This window comes from Heloderma suspectum, chromosome 1 (genome assembly GCF_057233095.1).
Source record: "Heloderma suspectum isolate Gila_16-S chromosome 1, 16-S_ref, whole genome shotgun sequence".
NCBI lineage: Eukaryota > Metazoa > Chordata > Lepidosauria > Squamata > Helodermatidae > Heloderma > Heloderma suspectum.
In genome coordinates, this window is record NC_139458.1 from 340,304,872 (window position 1) to 340,323,020 (window position 18,149).

General features: G+C 42.3%; 1 protein-coding gene across 1 annotated transcript in view; it reads left to right on the forward strand.

Annotated features, from left to right (window-relative positions):
• ARFGEF3 (ARFGEF family member 3) overlaps positions 1 to 18,149 on the forward strand; it is a 103,775-nt gene that overhangs the window by 55,682 nt on the left and 29,944 nt on the right. Inside the window, exons 10-20 of the mRNA XM_084827663.1 lie at positions 529 to 853; positions 3,399 to 3,511; positions 4,722 to 5,632; positions 7,337 to 7,503; positions 8,262 to 8,427; positions 9,216 to 9,323; positions 11,720 to 11,935; positions 12,163 to 12,273; positions 13,809 to 13,959; positions 15,529 to 15,840; positions 17,516 to 17,649. Of these exons, the coding sequence (XP_084683789.1) occupies positions 529 to 853; positions 3,399 to 3,511; positions 4,722 to 5,632; positions 7,337 to 7,503; positions 8,262 to 8,427; positions 9,216 to 9,323; positions 11,720 to 11,935; positions 12,163 to 12,273; positions 13,809 to 13,959; positions 15,529 to 15,840; positions 17,516 to 17,649 (2,714 nt within the window). The remainder of the gene's footprint in view (positions 1 to 528; positions 854 to 3,398; positions 3,512 to 4,721; positions 5,633 to 7,336; positions 7,504 to 8,261; positions 8,428 to 9,215; positions 9,324 to 11,719; positions 11,936 to 12,162; positions 12,274 to 13,808; positions 13,960 to 15,528; positions 15,841 to 17,515; positions 17,650 to 18,149) is intronic.

Sequence of the window (18,149 nt, forward strand, 5' to 3'; positions counted from 1 at the left end):
GGTTCAAATACTGTGTGCAGGTTAAAATATCGACAAAAGCAACTCCCAAAATTTATGCGAGTTAAGATTTAGTAGCTGAAGTGTTAAATCTATAATCATACTTCTCTGTACCGATGCATCTTCCATTGTTGTTTTTGAATTGCTGTAGGCTTTCTCAGGGGATAGAGTGCTTTACAATTATCTCATTTATCCATGTAATTTGTTTTCACCAGTGGAGGCTGGTGGCTCCAATTTCAGTAAGGTGATGAATCCGCTCCAGGTTTCAGCCAGAACCAGTCAGAGCTCTAAAGGAGCTATCCAAATTTAGAGTTCTGACTGGTTCTGACTGAAACCTGGAGTGGATTCCGATGTCCCCAATGACATCAGAGCCACCAGCCTCTGCTACACCAGTCTATTTAAGTCACTGCTGACAGGAGCACCTTTTCCCATCAACCACCAGCCACCACTGGTTTTCAAATTAAAGAGAAGCGTACTGATCTTTTTTTCATTACCACCTATTTATATCACCCACCCCCTTTTATTTTTCAGGAAGCAGCTGTGCCCAGCCCTCATAGTAATCTTGGGAAATCCACTCCATGACAAAACAATCACCTCTGCTCACAGCAGCACCTGTCATGAGGCTGACTCCCCCTTGGCAGGGGTCTCTGATCACGGACGAGGGTCGGGTTGCTCTTCAACTGCTCCTGCCCTCAGTAGTCCTGTTGCCCGGACCATTTATTACATTGCAGGAGAACTAGTTCGATTGGTGGGGTCGGTGGAGTCCATGAGGCCTGTGCTGCAGTCGCTTTACCATCGCATGCTTTTGTATCCCCCATCTCAGCACCGAGTAGAAGCCATCAAGATCATGAAAGAGGTGAGCTAGTCAGAGAGGGGCTTCTGTTCGTTCATTTTTTGTTTTCCTAGTTTGCTCACATAAAAGTGCAGTAGAATTTTCTTTGCAGACTGCCAATTATTTTCAAAATTAAACCTCATAAAACAATACCGTGATAAAAGAAACAATAAAACATGCAAAATCCACAGCAACATCCTTTCCAACAATGCAAATTAAAACACTTGAGAAATAAAAAGATCTTCACTCTTGATCTGAATTCAAACAGCGAAGCACCCTGGTTTCAAAACTCTGGTGCTTCCAGTTAAAAAAAGGAAAAAGGCCACTCCTTTGTCACACACACACACACGGAAGGGATTTTACAGCATGCAAAGCAGGGATGCAAAGCAGGGCTACCCCTGCGGATCTCAAGGAACGGAGACTCATATGAGTGGAGACATCCCTCAGATATGCTGAGCCAAGTCTTCCCTATATCATATAAGCAGCCAGTGCATATAAGCAGCTGATAAAAGTTTAATGTGTTCTCTACAGCAAGCCCCTGTTCATAAATGGGTAGCTACATTCTGCACTAGGTGAAGCCTCCAAATCAGGTGCAGAACCTCAGGCCTGCAGGTCAAATCCGGCCCAGCTGGGGTCCTGATTCAGCCTTCCAGAGTTCCCTAGAACCCCACTCCCTTTCCACCAACCACCAGTCATTTGGTGGTTTCCTGGCTTTGTGCAGTTTTCTTCCCATTCTAAAAGGTTGAAATGCCTCTCCTAAGGCTCAGTTACTGGCAGGAAGAGGTATTTTTGGTGCTGCCCCTTTGGCCTTTGGGCCTGCCCTGTTTTGCCTTCAGCCCTGCCTATCACTGGACTGCGGCCCCTGAAAGCTTCTCTGACATTGAATTTGGCCATTGGACTGAAAGAGGTTCTGCACCCTTGCTCCAAAACATATTCAAAGGTAACACTGTGTAGAGAACATTACAGTAATCAGTTATGGGTACAGGTAAAAGAATGGCCAAGACACTGCCACAGCGTACTTAAAAGTCTAGTCTAATGGCTGAGATAATATATGAAAATGGTTGCTATTTCCTTGCCTAATCCTTCAAATGATTATCAAGAAGTATAGGCAGACCTGCCGAAAGATGAAGTCACGTACAGCACTAATAGCTGGTTCAGGAGGATTGGGGGCATATATGTGTTAGGGGAAACATCTTTGAAGGCAACTATGAAATGGGAATGAAACCATTATATAGTTATTCTACTACATTGTGGAATACTTTCCTTTCTGTTGCACTCGTCTATGGACATTTACCTGCGAGTAAGCCCCATTAAACACAGTGGTACTTAATTCTGAGTGACATGCATGAGAGAGCACTGTTAACAGTGCAATCATATCCATGTCTACCCAGAAGTAAGTCCCATGGAGGTCAATAAGTCTTACTCCCAAGTAAGTGGATTTAGGATTGTAGCCTAGATATTCCTTTTGCAAGATCTTTCAGGTCCATCTGTTGAGCACAATATATGGAAGTCAGAATATAACTAAAATTGACACCTGACAAAACGGACAGTGTAGGAAAAAGTACATGTAGTTCTCCACATGGAAAAGTACAGTGACTCTGACCAGAATTAAATTTAATCAGGTGGAAAGTGCTTTTGCTTTCCTGTTGCCATCCACCTTGGCTGTAAATGCAAAACTGGTAAAGCAGAAATACGACCTTTCCACCATTTTGTATCATGGGATTAATCTATGAAAATACCACCTGTAAAATATTTTTTTCATATTTCCTTATGTCATCAAAAACGTAAACATCTAAACCTGACAATGCCCAGTTCTCACTAGGTAATCATAGACAAGTGACCAGATTTCCCACATGTTGCATTGCTCCCACCATTTTCTCTGTGGTCATGGGCATGCTGTATTTTTGGATATCACCAATATTTGGGGTGGGGAATAATACTATTAATATATTAGTGCCAGAGCCTGCTGCTGTGCCATAGGGTCAACATGATGCCTTTTGAAAGGGCCTTTTAGAATAATTCATCACAACGCCCTTTGTAAGCTTAACCTGTGACAGCATATGAATGAGGAGAGTGCACATAAACAGCTGTTCACTGTCAGATGAGTCCTGTTCACTTGAATACTTGGAATAGATTATAACTGATGGGAAGGATCCAACAGCGTCATGGCGCCACTACTATTGATGTTGCGCTGGTGTAAACCAACACTAGCACCATTTGATAGCTCTTGTGCTAGCAAGTGCTATTGATGTTGCACTAGCATTGGCTTACGTTAGTGCAATGTTCATAGCACTAGTGCCATGACACGGTTAGATCCTTCCCATGGTGTTACTTCAAAGTCAAATGAAATCTTGAAAGCTTTATAACAGAACTACTATTGCCTCTTAGTAAAAATTTGAAAGTCTCTCAATATCTGCTTTGCCTCAGAAGGCGCGTCACTGATTAGATCAATGTGTTCTTAGGCAAATCAGCCTTGTGAAGAAAGAAAGATAGTTCCAGAGTTGTTCATTTATTTGAGATGCATGAAGTTTTTGTTATCTCATACAGACTTGAATTATATTCTGTTCAGATACTTGGCAGTCCTCAGCGTCTCTGTGATTTGGCGGGTCCTTGCTCTACCGAACCAGAATCCAGAAAGAGGTCAATTTCTAAAAGAAAGTCCCATCTGGATCTTCTCAAACTGTACGCCTCCATTTCTTTATTTTAGTCTCCAATATTTTTTAAGTGCACAGCTTTGTAATGATGGCATGATTGCTTAGAGTTTGCTCAAATGGGCATGTTTTCTTCTTGTTTTTTTTTTTTAAATCCTGGATGTAGTGGACTTTACATAGTTCTAATTAACATACATGTGATCTTCCTTATCATTTAATGGGCCAGCAGAAAATTGAAGTATACGGTAAAATAACTGGACATCGGTAAAATATATCATATATTTAAACTGAATATTGTTCTTAAATGTAAAAATATGATAAACCATTTGAAGGAACAGGAAAAATCTTTGTTTATTGACTTTGTCAGGGCCAGCTTTGCGGTGAGGGCAGGGGAAGCCTGTTCTCCAATATAGGGAGCCTGAAATCACTTGCTAGAGCAAAGAGTTTGAGCTTGACTGAGAGGCAGGAGATTGAGTGAGGGTTTGAACTGGAGCCTGAAGTGCACCAGGCAGAAAGTACTACTTGTGGTGAACAGACAAAGGCAGAAGGCCAAACTACTAATAGTTCTACCAGGCCTGGCCAATCCAGAGGCTTTATATTGCTTCCCAATCACAAGCAATGTGAATACCTCTATTTCCTTCTGTGTCTAGTGGGAGGGGGTGCACAATCCATGGTAGCTTGCTAGGCTAGATTTCATCCTGAGGTCTGTGAAGTTCTTGAATCAAACTTGGAGTCCTTTACGCACATGCTCAGTACTTCTTTGGGAAGATAACGATTGAGGTATCAGCAATAACAGAAGTTTGCAATTTAAAACCCCACCCACCCTACCATAAATTTATTCACATACAGGTTTTTCAAAAGCATTTTGAGGCATCCTGAAGTTAGGTCAGCCTGACAACATTCACCTGTCCAAGGGATTGCATTTAAACTACTGTATAAATGGCACAGTAGGAACATTTTTGTGAACCGCCCAGAGAGCTTCGGCTATTGGGCGGTATAGAAATAAATAAATAAACAAACAAACAAACAAACAAACATGCCCCCTATTGGTCTTTTAATTCTTTAAAACTTGGAAATAATCAAAGACGAGCTCATTATCAAAGAGGGAGGAAGCACATCCTTACTCCTCTGTACAAGAGGACATCTTTGTCTGTTCTTGTATTAGTGACTCTGGGATGTTATAGGATCCACAGTCCAGCAAAAAAAGAATACAGTGTGTATTTCCCTCCTTTTAACTGTAGTATCCTGGATGGGATGACTGAAGCTTGCATCAAAGGTGGTATTGAAGCTTGCTATGCCTCAGTGTCTTGCGTCTGTGCCCTGCTTGGAACCCTAGATGAGTTAAGTCAAGGGAAAGGCCTGGACGAGGAGCAGGTCCATCTGCTTCTCCGACGCCTGGACGAACTAAAGGATGGGGCCGAGTCCAGTAGAGATTCAATGGAAATCAATGATGCCGATTTCAGATGGCAAAGACGGATCCTGTCATCGGAGCTTACCCCCTGGGATGCAGGCAATGAAAAGAGTCCTGATATTAGTATTAGTGTTACCACAGATACTGGTCAGACGACCTTGGAAGGTGAAATGGGACAGACGACTCCAGAAGACAGTTCTGAAATTCGTAAAAGTTCTCTGCAGTCGCCAGCTGGACAAGCAGGCAAAGAAATTCATTATAAAGAGCCAGAATCAGAAACGATCGACCAGCCAGATGTTGTTCAACGGAGCCATACAGTCGTTTATCCTGATATAACTAATTTCCTTTCAGTTGATTGCAGGGCACGTTCCTGTGGATCCAGGTACAGCGAGAGTAATTTCAGTGTTGATGACCAGGATCTTTCTAGGACTGAATTTGACTCTTGTGACCAATATTCCATGGCAGCAGAGAAAGATTCCGGAAGGTCAGATGTTTCAGATATCGGTTCAGACAACTGCTCATTAGCTGATGAAGAGCAGACACCAAGAGACTGTCCAGGTCACAAGTCTTTAAGAACTGCTGCTCTTTCCTTGAAACTGCTAAAGAACCAAGAAGCCGATCAGCACAGTGCCAGGTTGTTTATCCAGTCCCTCGAAACTGTTCTCCCTCGGCTTATAGCTCTTCCTAAAGTAGAAGAGGTCGATTTGGCCCTCCAGAACTTCTCCTCAACTTTTTGTTCAGGTTTGTGGGCAGATCATTTGCTTCACTCTCAGTATTAAATTAATTCCTGGAGTATCTTTTTAAAAATATCTAGTAGAGAACATTGCTGATTAAGCATCTTTTATATATCAAACATAGTTTCTGATTATGTTTGAGATCATCTAAATTCAAATCTATGTTCTACCCTATGAACTTATACTGTGAAGTGCAATAGGTTGGGGTGGAGATATTTTTGTTCTACAAAAGGAATCTATATGAAAAAAAATGTCAGAAATCTGAATTCTTGTGGATTTTTTTAGGAAACGTCTAGAAAAGAGGTACTAAATTCCAGCCTTCTCCTTCTCATGAATTGTTCCTGTAAAATCCATGTGGAATGTTCATTCTGACATAGCAGGTTTCCATGAGTATTTCCGCATAAAACCCAGCCGATTATATTACTTCAGTGAGTGCAGGGTTTTATTCAATGTTAGTCTAATGCAAATTCCACTCATTTCAATGGGTTTACTGTAAGTAGGACCAATATTAGGTACAACCCGCAGTTTTAACAAACTTTTCAGTCACCACAATAACTCAGGGACAGGTTTATAAGCTGTGTATGACAATAGGTGTATGTCACATATGGGTTTCAGTGGGATATGGGTTCTACCTTTAAAGGCAGCACTGAACTAATTTTAAATAAAAATAAATAAATAAAACCTGAATGCGAAGCGATTTGAGAGGAAATTATCCTGCCACCAGTTGTTCAGTTGTTTCACTACACTTGACTGCTCAGACAAAAGCTGAATTTTTGTGCTTAGTTAGTCATCTCTCAGAAGCAAGCTGTTCTATACATTACTAATTAGCTGTGCAGAATAATACAGTAAACTACTTTGCATGCCAAACTGTGCCCTTAGGATGTTTGGGATACCTCTCCCATATGTTCTGAAAAGGTCTTACATAAAGTCACATCAACTCCAGGGTTAAAACCTGCCTCTGCTTAGTGTAGCATCAAGCATGATGATTGTTGTGCAGTGATACATAACAGGGCATGCAGCAGATGGGATGGCTTTGGGTCCCTTTTTCCTCCCCCTTCATAACATTTCCTTTATTCCATAGAATTTTAAAACAGTACCACTTTGCACTGGTGTCCTTGCTTGCACAAACAAATGTGGCTCAGCGCCATCACTACAGGGATCATGTATGTATGTAGAAAGAGATGCCCTTTCAACAGATCTATTGATTTTGCTTTTCATTTATCACATTGGTATCCTGCCCTTCCTCCATGCCTCAGAACAGCATACATGAGGGTTGTGCCATGGGAGATATTTTAGGCTGCATGTGAGATTGAGAGTGTGGGAGGGAGAGACTGGCTAAGGTCATCCCAAAAGCTTCAGGTCTTCTCCAAACCAAATCCAGCATGTTATCCACTGCACCAGTCCAGCGGAGGCCAGTGGCTCCGACGTCAGTGGGATGGTGAATCCAATAGCTGCTTTAGAGTTCTGACTGAAACTCAGAGTGGATCCACTGCCCCACTGACATCAGAGCCATCAGCCTCCACTGCATCAGTCTGTTTAAGTTATTGCTGACAGTAGCACCTTTTACCATCAAAATATGGCAGCCTGTTGATGAAGGACAAGTTGTATGTTACAGAATTGTGGGTTCTAGATCAATAATTGTAATTTACCTTGCTTCACTACACTAGATTTCCGGTGCACAGCGCTTGTTATATCTCTATCTATTTGTTAGGTATGATGCACTCTCCAGGATTTGAAGGAAATACTAGCTTCAGCTTCCAGACGCTGATGAATGCTGATAGTCTCTATATGGTGTCTCACTACACTCTTCTGCTCAACCTCAAGCTGTCCAATGCAGATTACTACCGAAAGAAGCCTGCCCAATGCCCTGTGTTAATGGTGAGTTGAATATAGAATACAGAAGAAAACTGCAGCACTATGTCTGTTTGGAGGTGGCTTTTATTGTGATCAGCATCACACATTTGGCAGTATCCCTACAGTCTTTTGATCCTCAGCTCAATGAATATGAAGTGCTCAGATTTAAGCTACTTTGGGCCCATGGGCTTGAATCAGAGAAAATGGATCAGAGATCACTTCATCGCTTTATAGATTTCAAGGGTAGGGGGAATTCCGAGAGCGTAGAGATTTTTCAAAAACCATTCTGAAAAACTGTGTTGGGAAGACTGGTCCAAACATGAAAATAAATGCAAATGTTTCCTCTCAATTCAAAGAAAGTTTGAGTCAAAGAAAATTTTGCACCCTGATACTTTCATTACCTGTGTAGGGTAAGAGACACTAGGGGAGATTGCTTGTACCTAGTTATTCTCCAGTTAGCACAAACCATAGTTTGACAAGTTTGTGCAAAACAGTAAACTATGGTTTTCTAAGAAACCAAAAGCAAGTTAAGAAAGAGGGGAAGCCTATGAGCCTGAGGGTCATGGCCGTTCAGGTACATAACAACATGATTTGGTCTGATATCTGAACTGCATCAGAGAGAGACAGAGCGATGCTGACGTTATGTTCGCAAACATCTGAATAATTTTATTGTCACATCAGTTTTATGCCTCCAATCCTACCTCTGTGTTTAGAGGTCCATAAGGAAAAGCAACATGTCTTGTTATGCCATGCTTGCTGAATTCTGCTCTTCCACTCCACAGAAGGAGTTTATGAAGCAGGTCCAGTCCAGTGGAGTGTTGATGGTATTTTCTCAGGCTTGGGTTGAAGAGCTTTACCATCAAGTCCTGGAGAGAAATCTTCTTGGAGAGGCTGGATATTGGGGAAGCCCTGAAGAGCATAGCCTTCCACTTATCACCATGCTAACTGGTCAGTACCATGGTAGTATAGGCATTGGAATGCCAGGACAGTATAGAAATAAATCCCCATCATCCCCATTGTAACAGTGTAACTTGAATCCTGCACATATTACAAGGTTCTAAGTAAACAATTTAATTGTTCTAAGAAGACACTCACTCCAGGGGAAGGATATGGTTGGGACTTCTATGTTTGATCATATAGAAAAACCCTAGTTTCTGGCCTCACATTACACACGTGCTGCCTGTGTGCTGAGGTCTTCTTCTGAAACCCTCTTCAGGGTGCCCCCACTATCTCAGGTCAGGTGGGTGGCAACCAGGAAGAGGGCCTTCCTGGTGGTGGCAGTCTTGTCTCTCAAATTCTCTAATTAATTAATTAATTCTGACAGCTACTTTAATGTGTTTTATGTGCCAGGGGAAGATCTTTTTTATTGCTCCTGGCCTCTTAATCTTTTTAACTCATTCATTTTAATGCTGTTTTTATTATGTTTTATTGTGTTGTTTTTAGTGATTCTTGTTGACTGCCTTGACAACGCAATGTGTTTGTGGGCAGAATAGAAAGATATTAAAGAAACAAACAAAACCCCCAACTATACTGTTCATTGCAATGAGCCATCATCACACAGATACCACTGCCAGAACTTTCATACACAATACTTTTTAAATGGAGGCATTTCACACATAGAGCTGCAAGCCACAGAGTGGTGAGATGTTGAGAGCTGCATGCAGTTGGGAATCGTTCCTTGGATGGTTTCTCTTTCCCCATGCTAACTTGCTATTTTTTTATTTATTTTTTTGCAGACATTGATGGTTTGGGGAGCAGTGCCATAGGCGGGCAACTGATGGCTTCTGCATCCCCACAGTCTCCTCTCACCCAAACCAGGAAGCCAAATGATGCAGTTATGGCAGGTAGAAAATCTGCAAAGTGTGAAGCATGACCAGCATTTGTATATATTTGCAGTATCTTAAACATTTTGTTTTCATCCTAACCTTCCTATTTCCCTGTGGATTGTTTTGTGGTTAGGAAAAACTTTGCTGTTTCTGTGTGTCCCACATCTGCCCCTTTCTAATTCCCGTGCTAGTTCTTACTTTCCTCAGTGAACCAAAGTTTTATTTTCCTGTTGCGGAATTTCAAAAGTCAGATGTCTTCACTTCATGGGTTATATTTACATTTGATTAGAATTTATACTTTGGAAAAAAAAAACTGTGTGTGTTGTGTGTGGCTTAGAAATAATCCCCAAGTTCTAGAACGAACATTCCAGCATTGTTCTTTTAATATATAAAATAGTGTAGATTAACCAATATTAAATTCCCTGGTAACATGACCAAATGTGTAGTTTTCATGAAGAAGAGCTGGCTTTCTCAAACCAAGAGCATTTTTTCAGTGTCTGATACTTTTATTGTTTGTGCGGACCAAATGCCTGACTCTGTCTATGTGGCTTAGAAGGCAGACTTCAGGCTTGCAGGATCTATTTCGTTTTTCTGCACTGGAGCCTGGTGCAAAAGATGTATACTTAGAATTAAAGAAGTCTGAGCCCAGGAATTCGTCTTAAGTACCACAACTGTATGAAGTTCACAGTCCTTCCACACAAAAATCCACTCCTGGTTACTGCAAGCTTTCTTCATTTCACCAGTATAATTTAGAGATGGGGGAGAAGCTTTTTGTGGCTGCTATTGTTTAAAAAATATCATAAATCCTAGTTGATTTATGGCGAATCACCCAGAAATCTACCAGTAGATCCAGATCTACCTTCTGCCCGCCCACCGTTCCAGCACTAGGACATGCATAAAGCTCTTGTTCTGCTAAAGGCTTTGATATATGTTCAGATTGCTGTGTAACTGGTAATCTGGTAACTTTGAAGATTCAGCTGTCAATACCAAAGATTGCAAAGATTGTCCCAGATATGCAGTAGGTTCAACAATATCATCAAGGTGTTTTTTTTCTGTATGACAGCTGCAATTAGTTGCACACAGTAATGCAGTGGGACATTCTTGAGAATGGCTGTTCATCCAAAGCCCTATTTACACTTACTCACATGTAGGGAATTTACATGTTGAAGCAAGCAAGTTTGAGAAGAAAGTCGGTGCACAAGACATTTTTTTAATGTGATGTTTACATTTCCCCCCATTTTTAATAGTGTCTATTAGCTTTCAAAGCAGAAACCTGAGGCAGTAGATTAGACAGAGGTATGCTTCATAACTGGCTTAGATTCTCTGCTGTTACAATCTGGAGAGGAGTTCCTCATCTGCTAGTTGAAACTGTAGCTTCTAACTTTCTCTGTTGCAGTGACCTAATGGCTTTCTCTTATTAATTTATTAATATTATTAATTATTAATAAGTATTATTAATATTACTAATTAATAATAATTAGTATTAATTATTAATAATAATTAATATTTATTATTAATGTTACTTTCTCTTATTAATGGCTTTCTCTTATTTTCAGTTATTGGAATCTTGGAATTAAGTCATTTTATATGTCTTACATTCAGTAAAAATTGAATCCTACTGCCTGTCTGAGACATTTCCTAAACCTGAAAGCAAAAGTATGAAAAAGATTTAAGAGCCAGATAACTGTAATCTGAAATATATATTTTTTGCCTTAGCTAGATGAAGTGGACTATAATGGATACTAATTCCCAGCAGTGGGGGCCAAAGCCAATGTGACACTAAATGCATCATTAGGAACCATACCAGTGTTGTTTTTCTTAGTTAATAGCAAGTGCATTAAAAACGTGGTTGTTCAGGCAGGCATTTGGGGTGGGTTAGGGTATTTTAGAAAATGTTTTTATTGTAGAATTTTATTGTTTTAAACTGTTTTATTGTATGTTGTACATCACCCAGAGTGGCTGGGTGACCAGCCAGATGGGCAATTAATAATAATAATAATAATAATAAAGTGCAGGGTGGGTGATTTTTACCAGGACTACAGCACACAGCATGGGTTTAATTTTTCCCCCTGCTGCTGCAGTCCCAATGAAAATCCCCTCCCTGTGCTGCTATTAGCCCCAGAAAATAAGTTCCCATTGGGAGCTTTTTCTCTGGGATTAATAGTAGCATGGCAGGACCAGGGGGCGGGGGGATCCATCAGGATCCTGCAAGGGAAGAAAGGATTAAACCTTCTATCCCCATACTCTCTCCAGAAAATGACATGCCCCCATGCCTGCTGTTAATTTAAGGGGGTCAGGAAATCTGACATGGTTCCTAATGACACATTTAGTGTCATGTGTTGTTTGGCCCTGAGCAAGGGTAGTTTTCCTAAGATTCTAAGCAAGTCTGTTTTTTCACATTTCTGTTTCTTCAGGTGTCGCTTTTGCCCGATACCTGCTCATTGGTTGTTGGAAAAATTTGATTGACACTTTATCCACACCTCTGACGGGACGCATGGCAGGGAGTTCCAAAGGACTGGCATTCATTCTAGGAGCTGAGGGCATCAAGGAACAGAATCAAAAGGAGAAGGATGCCATCTGCATGAGTCTGGATGGACTGAGGAAGGCAGCTCGGCTTAGCTGTGCTTTAGGTATATGTATTCATCGGCATGGGTTGCGTTTTTAGGTGAATTTGTGCCACTGGATGTCATCCTTGCTATGCTCAAATGAGGAAGCTTGAAAAAGAGATGTGCAGTAAGCCAGGTGCTCTTCCCCTATATCTTTCCGTTCACACTGCCAAAAGTTTAGCAAGTACATGGCTAGTGGGATTAATGGAAATTCAATACTAAAGAAAAAATTGCCTTGTTTCTTGTTGTAGGGGTTGCTGCTAATTGTGCATCTGCCCTTGCTCAGATGGCTGCTGCTTCATGTGTTCAAGAGGAGAAAGAGGAAAGGGAGCCCCAAGAGCCCAGCGATGCCATCGCTCAAGGTACAACCCCACAATAAGTTCATGGTTTATTACTCAGCAATGACTATGTGCTCTGTATTGGTCATTTTACCTTGTTCTATCAGTATTAGAAGCTTCACAAAACTTCCTTTGTCAGCCCTGCCCGTAATAGGGATTGCTGCCTTTGTGTGTGGACCTGCAAAGGCCCATGCACAAAAGGCTCAACAATGGCTGTCTTAGCAAAGACATAAACCCTAAATAGACCTGAGAGTTGGGGGGGGGGGGAGACAGTCTAATCTGGGTAATCCCCAAAACAATGTCTGCAATCTTACATGCCCTAAACTAGGAGTATATACAGTTACTTAGCATAGTTTTCAGTGGGACATTTTCCCAAAAAAGGTTGCATAGCATTGCAGCCAAGAACTTCTAATAAGAAGAAAAGAGGATGTGTGTCTGTCTGTCCACCCATGGCGCCAAGATTGTGAATCCTAGACATCTAATTCAAGATTGTGAATCCTAGACCTTAGAACATGCATTCTAAGGGAACCCTAGGGCTGTGCACCTTGGGACTATTTTGTTTTTCAAATGTATTAATGAATTCCAATTCTAATTAGTTTTAAATAATTTTAATGTGTCCGTGTGGTTGAAGCCTGCAATGACTAGAGGGAGACTTCCCTAACCAGTACATAGCATTGCAGTCCATACAGATTTAAGTCTAGTCTAGTAGGCTAAGAGTTTAGTAGGCTAAGGGATGGAGTTGTACATCTGCCCCCTCTCCCCTGCTGTGCGGTAGAGCACCTTTAGGGAAAAGGAGTGGACAGACCCCTTCCTCAAGAGGGCTGTAAGAGTGCACTGCTGCAGGGGCTGCACCTAGAGGTGCCAGCAGGCATGGCTTCACTCAGGCAGGGCAAGCGCAATGTGTCCAGCTCTGACAGCTGTGTCAGTTTGCTTGAAGGCTTTGCTGTATCAAACTAAGGGCTATTGCAACCTGTGCAAAGCCGGGTCCCTTTACTAGTTTGAAGTAAATTAAGGGGAATGTATTGCAGCTAGTAGCGGCATAAGATGTGTGGGAATTAGTTATTTCACTTGTGTCAAACTCCCAAGCTCCTTTCTCAGCTTTACAGCAGGCAACGACTGAAAAATGTCCAAGGGGGAGTGCACCCGCTGGTCCTGCCCAGCCTCTGAGCCTTCAGCAGAAGGTGTGTGAAAGGGGCTTTCGGCACATAGAGCTGCATGTGTGCAGACTCTTCCACACCATCAGGAAACTTGCCCAGCCAAGGTTTCCAGTCACATGGAAAAGCCGGTCTGCATACAACCTCTGTCACACTTTCCACTGAACATGTAGAAGTGGGGGGCAATGTGCGAACCCACTTCTCTCCTCTGCCCCCACCCGCCACCCCTGTTCAGTAAGCATGTGCAGCTAAGTCATGGAAAGGGCTAGAGACTGCATGCAAAGTTGAGAGAAGCTGAATACATGTTGTTTTAAAAACTCCCTTAGGGTAAAAGCTGAAATCCCTAGGCTTTTTGTTTTAGAAATAACAAGAGATTCTTTCTTTCCAACATTTATCATGGTACAGTAAAGCAGAAAGTGGAGCAGAAACTGGAGCAGATGGGGAAAGTGCAAGGGGTCTGCCTCCACACAGCTCATGTTTTGTGCATGGATGCCATTCTCAGTGTGGGGCTGGAGATGGGAAGCCACAATCAAGATTGCTGGCCTCACGTATTTAGGTATGGAAACTGTGCGTTCATCTTCAGTTCGAGCCAGTTTAGGCTGTAGTTCCACCGACATTCTTCGAAATTGAGTAGACTGTTTTATTGCCAGTTGATGTGACTTTTCTAACTCCATTAAAGTAACCAAATAATATGTGTCTACTGCAAAAAGAACAGGAATATTGCTCACTCCTCAACTATGGGGTAGTTTGTAATCATTAGGCAGGAACTTAGTATGTGTGTGATACTTCACTGCATTTGGTTACATATGCAGTGAGATAGGCCTGTTGTTTGTATCCCCAAAGAATTATACATATATTAGTGTGTGTGTGTGTGTGTGTGTGTATAAAAGAAACCTTTAAAGTTAATACTATAACAGCAACTACTTCTTTTTTTCCTTATGTCCTGTAGGCAACAATATGTTACCTCTGAACTAAAGAACAGTGCAGTCACCATAGTTTTTCCTGCCTCAAGACCCTCTTTGAGGGAGTTTTCCTGGCCAGCCCAGTCTTTTAAGTTACCGTAACATCTTCGCTGATTTTCAACATCCCATTGTTTGCCCTTTCCCCAACAGCACTGAGAATGTTGATGAACAGTCTGTAACATCACAGCAGCCCTATCAGTGGTAGGAATTGCTCTTAGATTAGGATGGACAACTTGTGGCCCTCCAGATGTTTTGTCCTACAATTCCCATCAGCCCTTATCATTGGGGTGATGGGAATTTTAGGCCAAAACATCTGGAGGGCCACAAGTTGCCCACCCCTATCTCAGACAAACAAAGCTCGGTACAAGGCAATTTTTTCACCTTATACTTATTTGTTATCACTCACATTCCATATATTTATGTCACTTGATTATTCAAAAGTATGTTTTTGTGTGTTTTTCCAACATTCTTCTGAAATCTTTTAACTTTAAACAAATGTAAACTTTTCTTAAAATGCTATTGAGGTTTTTTTTTAAGATTTTTATTTATTCCCAGCCAGCTTCTTCCAGCTTCTTCCTAGCACATGTTTTTTTACTGATGAGACTTCACTGTGACAAACCCATTTACGATATAAAATTTTTCCAGCTTAGTCTAAAAGTTCTGTGATTGCAAAATGGCAGAAATCTTCTGCTTTAAAATGTCTGTATCTATATAGCTATAGATATAGACATATAGCTATCTATATGTATAGATATAGATAACATTTCTATATTGCCCAATAGCCAAAGCTCTCTGGTAAGCTCACAAAAATTAAAACCCTAAAATACAATGTGATTTTAAGAATGTCTCTAAAGACGCTGTGATGAGCAGTGAGTGATCTGCGAAGGTTTTCTGGCCAAAGCAATGGGAAAAAATATTCTTTTACCCATCAGACTGCTTTTTATTCTCAAGTAGCACATCTAATTGCTATGTTTAACATTTGCAATTGGATTAGCTGACAAAGTTATGCCCTGCTTACAAAGCAGCTTTTTGCTTCAGCGGCCTTAAGACTACTGTAGATCATCTTTAAAGAATAGATTTTGTACAGCGCTAATAAGATGACATGGTGAATAAACCAGCAGAACCGTCCATTTCATGGTTCGTTTTCCTGTTTGTGTTTTCAGAGTATGCGAGTACATCAGCACCCTGGAACATGCTCACTTCAGCGACAGCACATCTCAGCCACCTGTAACTATTACCCAGGCACAACAGGCCCCAGGGGAGTTTCAGGATGTTCAGTCTACAGACTCTCCCCAGGAACTGACCCTGGAGCAAGAGTCTACGCTGAGGAACAATCCCATCATCCAGCCAGTTTCCATTCAGGAGCTCATCAAAGAGAGCAGCAAGGGAAGAGCTTTTGACTTTCGCGGAGGCAGCCTGATGAGTGGGAGTAGTGCTGCCAAGGCAATCCTCACCCTTTCTACTCAGGCTGACAGGTATTGGCAGGAATGCATTGACAGCTGCCACATGCTCTGGTTTCTTCAAGAAACTCTCATGTATGTTTTACTGTGAATAGCCACAATTTGGTGAATGTTGGCATTCATGTGTAATGCTGACAATCCCAAGGGGGGGGGAAATCATGAGTGCCCAAAAGATAGATCTCTATATTGACCCCCCACTTTTAGGCCATGCACCAGTGAGTGCTGATAATCACATTTAGGTGAGTGTCATCGCTCACGATCTCTGAGTTTTCAGACACTCACGAAATTTGTCCGTGGAAGAATCCCAGCAGAGGAATTCCCTTGCGTAAGGAAATGGTTGTTTGTTGTCATCATGAAGAAGAACTTTTAGCTGAGATTGGCGAGAGCAGCAGGGAAGTGGCAGGTGGGTGTTGGGACTTGCCTGCGCCGGGGAGAGCAGCCACTCTTTGCTGCACCTTTAGTGCCCTCCTCCTGCACATTCATCACTGGTTGCTTATTTTAAAAGCTGATATAAGGCCAAAACAGACATGACTTTAAATATCTAGTAGGTTTGTCTTTATTTCTCCATTTTTACTTTAAAGTAGGGCCCCGAATCTGGTTCAGGACCCTAATATGGGAGGAGGGGCTTTTAAGATGCAGATTGAGTCCCCTGCATCTACTCTAGAGTAAAAATGAAAAGACATAGCTGCTGGACACACATTTATAGTCATGTCTGTTTTGGCCCTTAATGATTTGATCAGGGGGGTTTCTCCATGAGCAATGTACTCCAAGCTGGCTGCCTTTGGAGGTCATTAGGGATACACGACGTCATGGCCATTTAGCAGCCACCCCGGAGCTTATCAGGGAAAAACCAGATTTCCTGAGACTGCTTGAAGTCCAATTCTTTTCCTCAAGTCAGGTCCTCGGCAGTATAGTTGTTGTGTGCCCCAACCCCCACATTTACCTCGGGCATGCTAGCTCTGCCCAGGGGTGTGCCTTTCACTGTGACCCCAGTGTGTTTCCCATCCCTGCACAAACCAATTTGTGTCTATTCGGAAGTAACTCCCGTTGTGCTCAATGAGACCTGTCTCCTGAATGCCCACATCAGAATTCACAGAGATCCCCCTCAATTAGAATGGTACAGTTTAAAGCACAAATTACCTAAATGCTCTAAAGTGCGATCTCAAAGCTCCGATTCTCCATTGTTTGGTTTATTGCCTTAGGAAGTAACTAATTCACACCTTCGTTACAGAGATCCTGCAAAGCATGGGGTTAGAAAAGGGGCTGGTTTCCCATCCCTGTGTTCCCCCCACCCTTTCCCAGCACAGGCATATGTGTGCCTACTCAGAAGTAACTCCCATTGTGGTCAATGAGGCTTGCTCCTGAAATGCAGGTGCATCTGGACTTTCAGGGAAAAGGAGAAAGGGGGGAAGCCTCTCTTATTCGTTGAGCATCCCCTGCCAGTCAGATGACATTCACTCCAACCCCCATCCCCACTGAGAAGTATGTTCTGCGAAGCAACTTTTACTGGTGTGGAGCACTTGCCCATGGAGCCCTTCATGGGCCAAAGCGCAGCAAAGCTGATTCCTTTTAAAAAAATCCAGCTTCTGGATAAATTAGTTTAGCTTCCAACTAAAAAAGAAGCTTCTCTTTCCGTTGTCATGGAAACACCCCCCAGGGTAAATGATACATTCTACCTCTTTTCCTGAAGGTTATTTGAAGATGCTGTTGACAAGCTGAATCTGATGGCATTGGCAGGTTTCCTGTATCAGCTGAAGAAAGCCTCTCAGTCCCAGCTCTTCCACTCTGTAACAGACACTGTTGATTACTCGTTGGCAATGCCAGGTAACGTCTAAGACAGAAAGCATGAAACCAGAAAGATTCAAGTGTAGGGATGTACGAAACCCCGCTTACCTGGCTCCGCCGGGTTCCGCTGGGGGGGGGGGAGGTGCTCCATCCCTCCCTCCGGAATCCTCGCCGGCCGGCTTCGCTCTGCGGGGATTCTGCGGAGCCGCCCGCCAGCTCCGCCAGCAGCCAGACATCCAGCCTCTGGCTAGCAGGGACACAAATGGCGGTGGCCATAGCCACTGCCATTTGCGTCTCTGCTGTGATAGGCTACATAAAGACTTACGTAGCCTATCACGTCTGGGTTAAAAAAAAAAAACACCGCGTACGCAAATGGCGGCTGCTACAGCCACTGCCATTTGCGTTCCTTATTTTTGGCCGTCTTAGTCTACGTAAATATTTACGTAGACTAAGACGAAGACAAGAAAGGGGAAACGCAAATAGCATAGCGGACGCTATTTGCGTTCCCCTTTATTTTCACTGCCTTACTCTACGTAAAT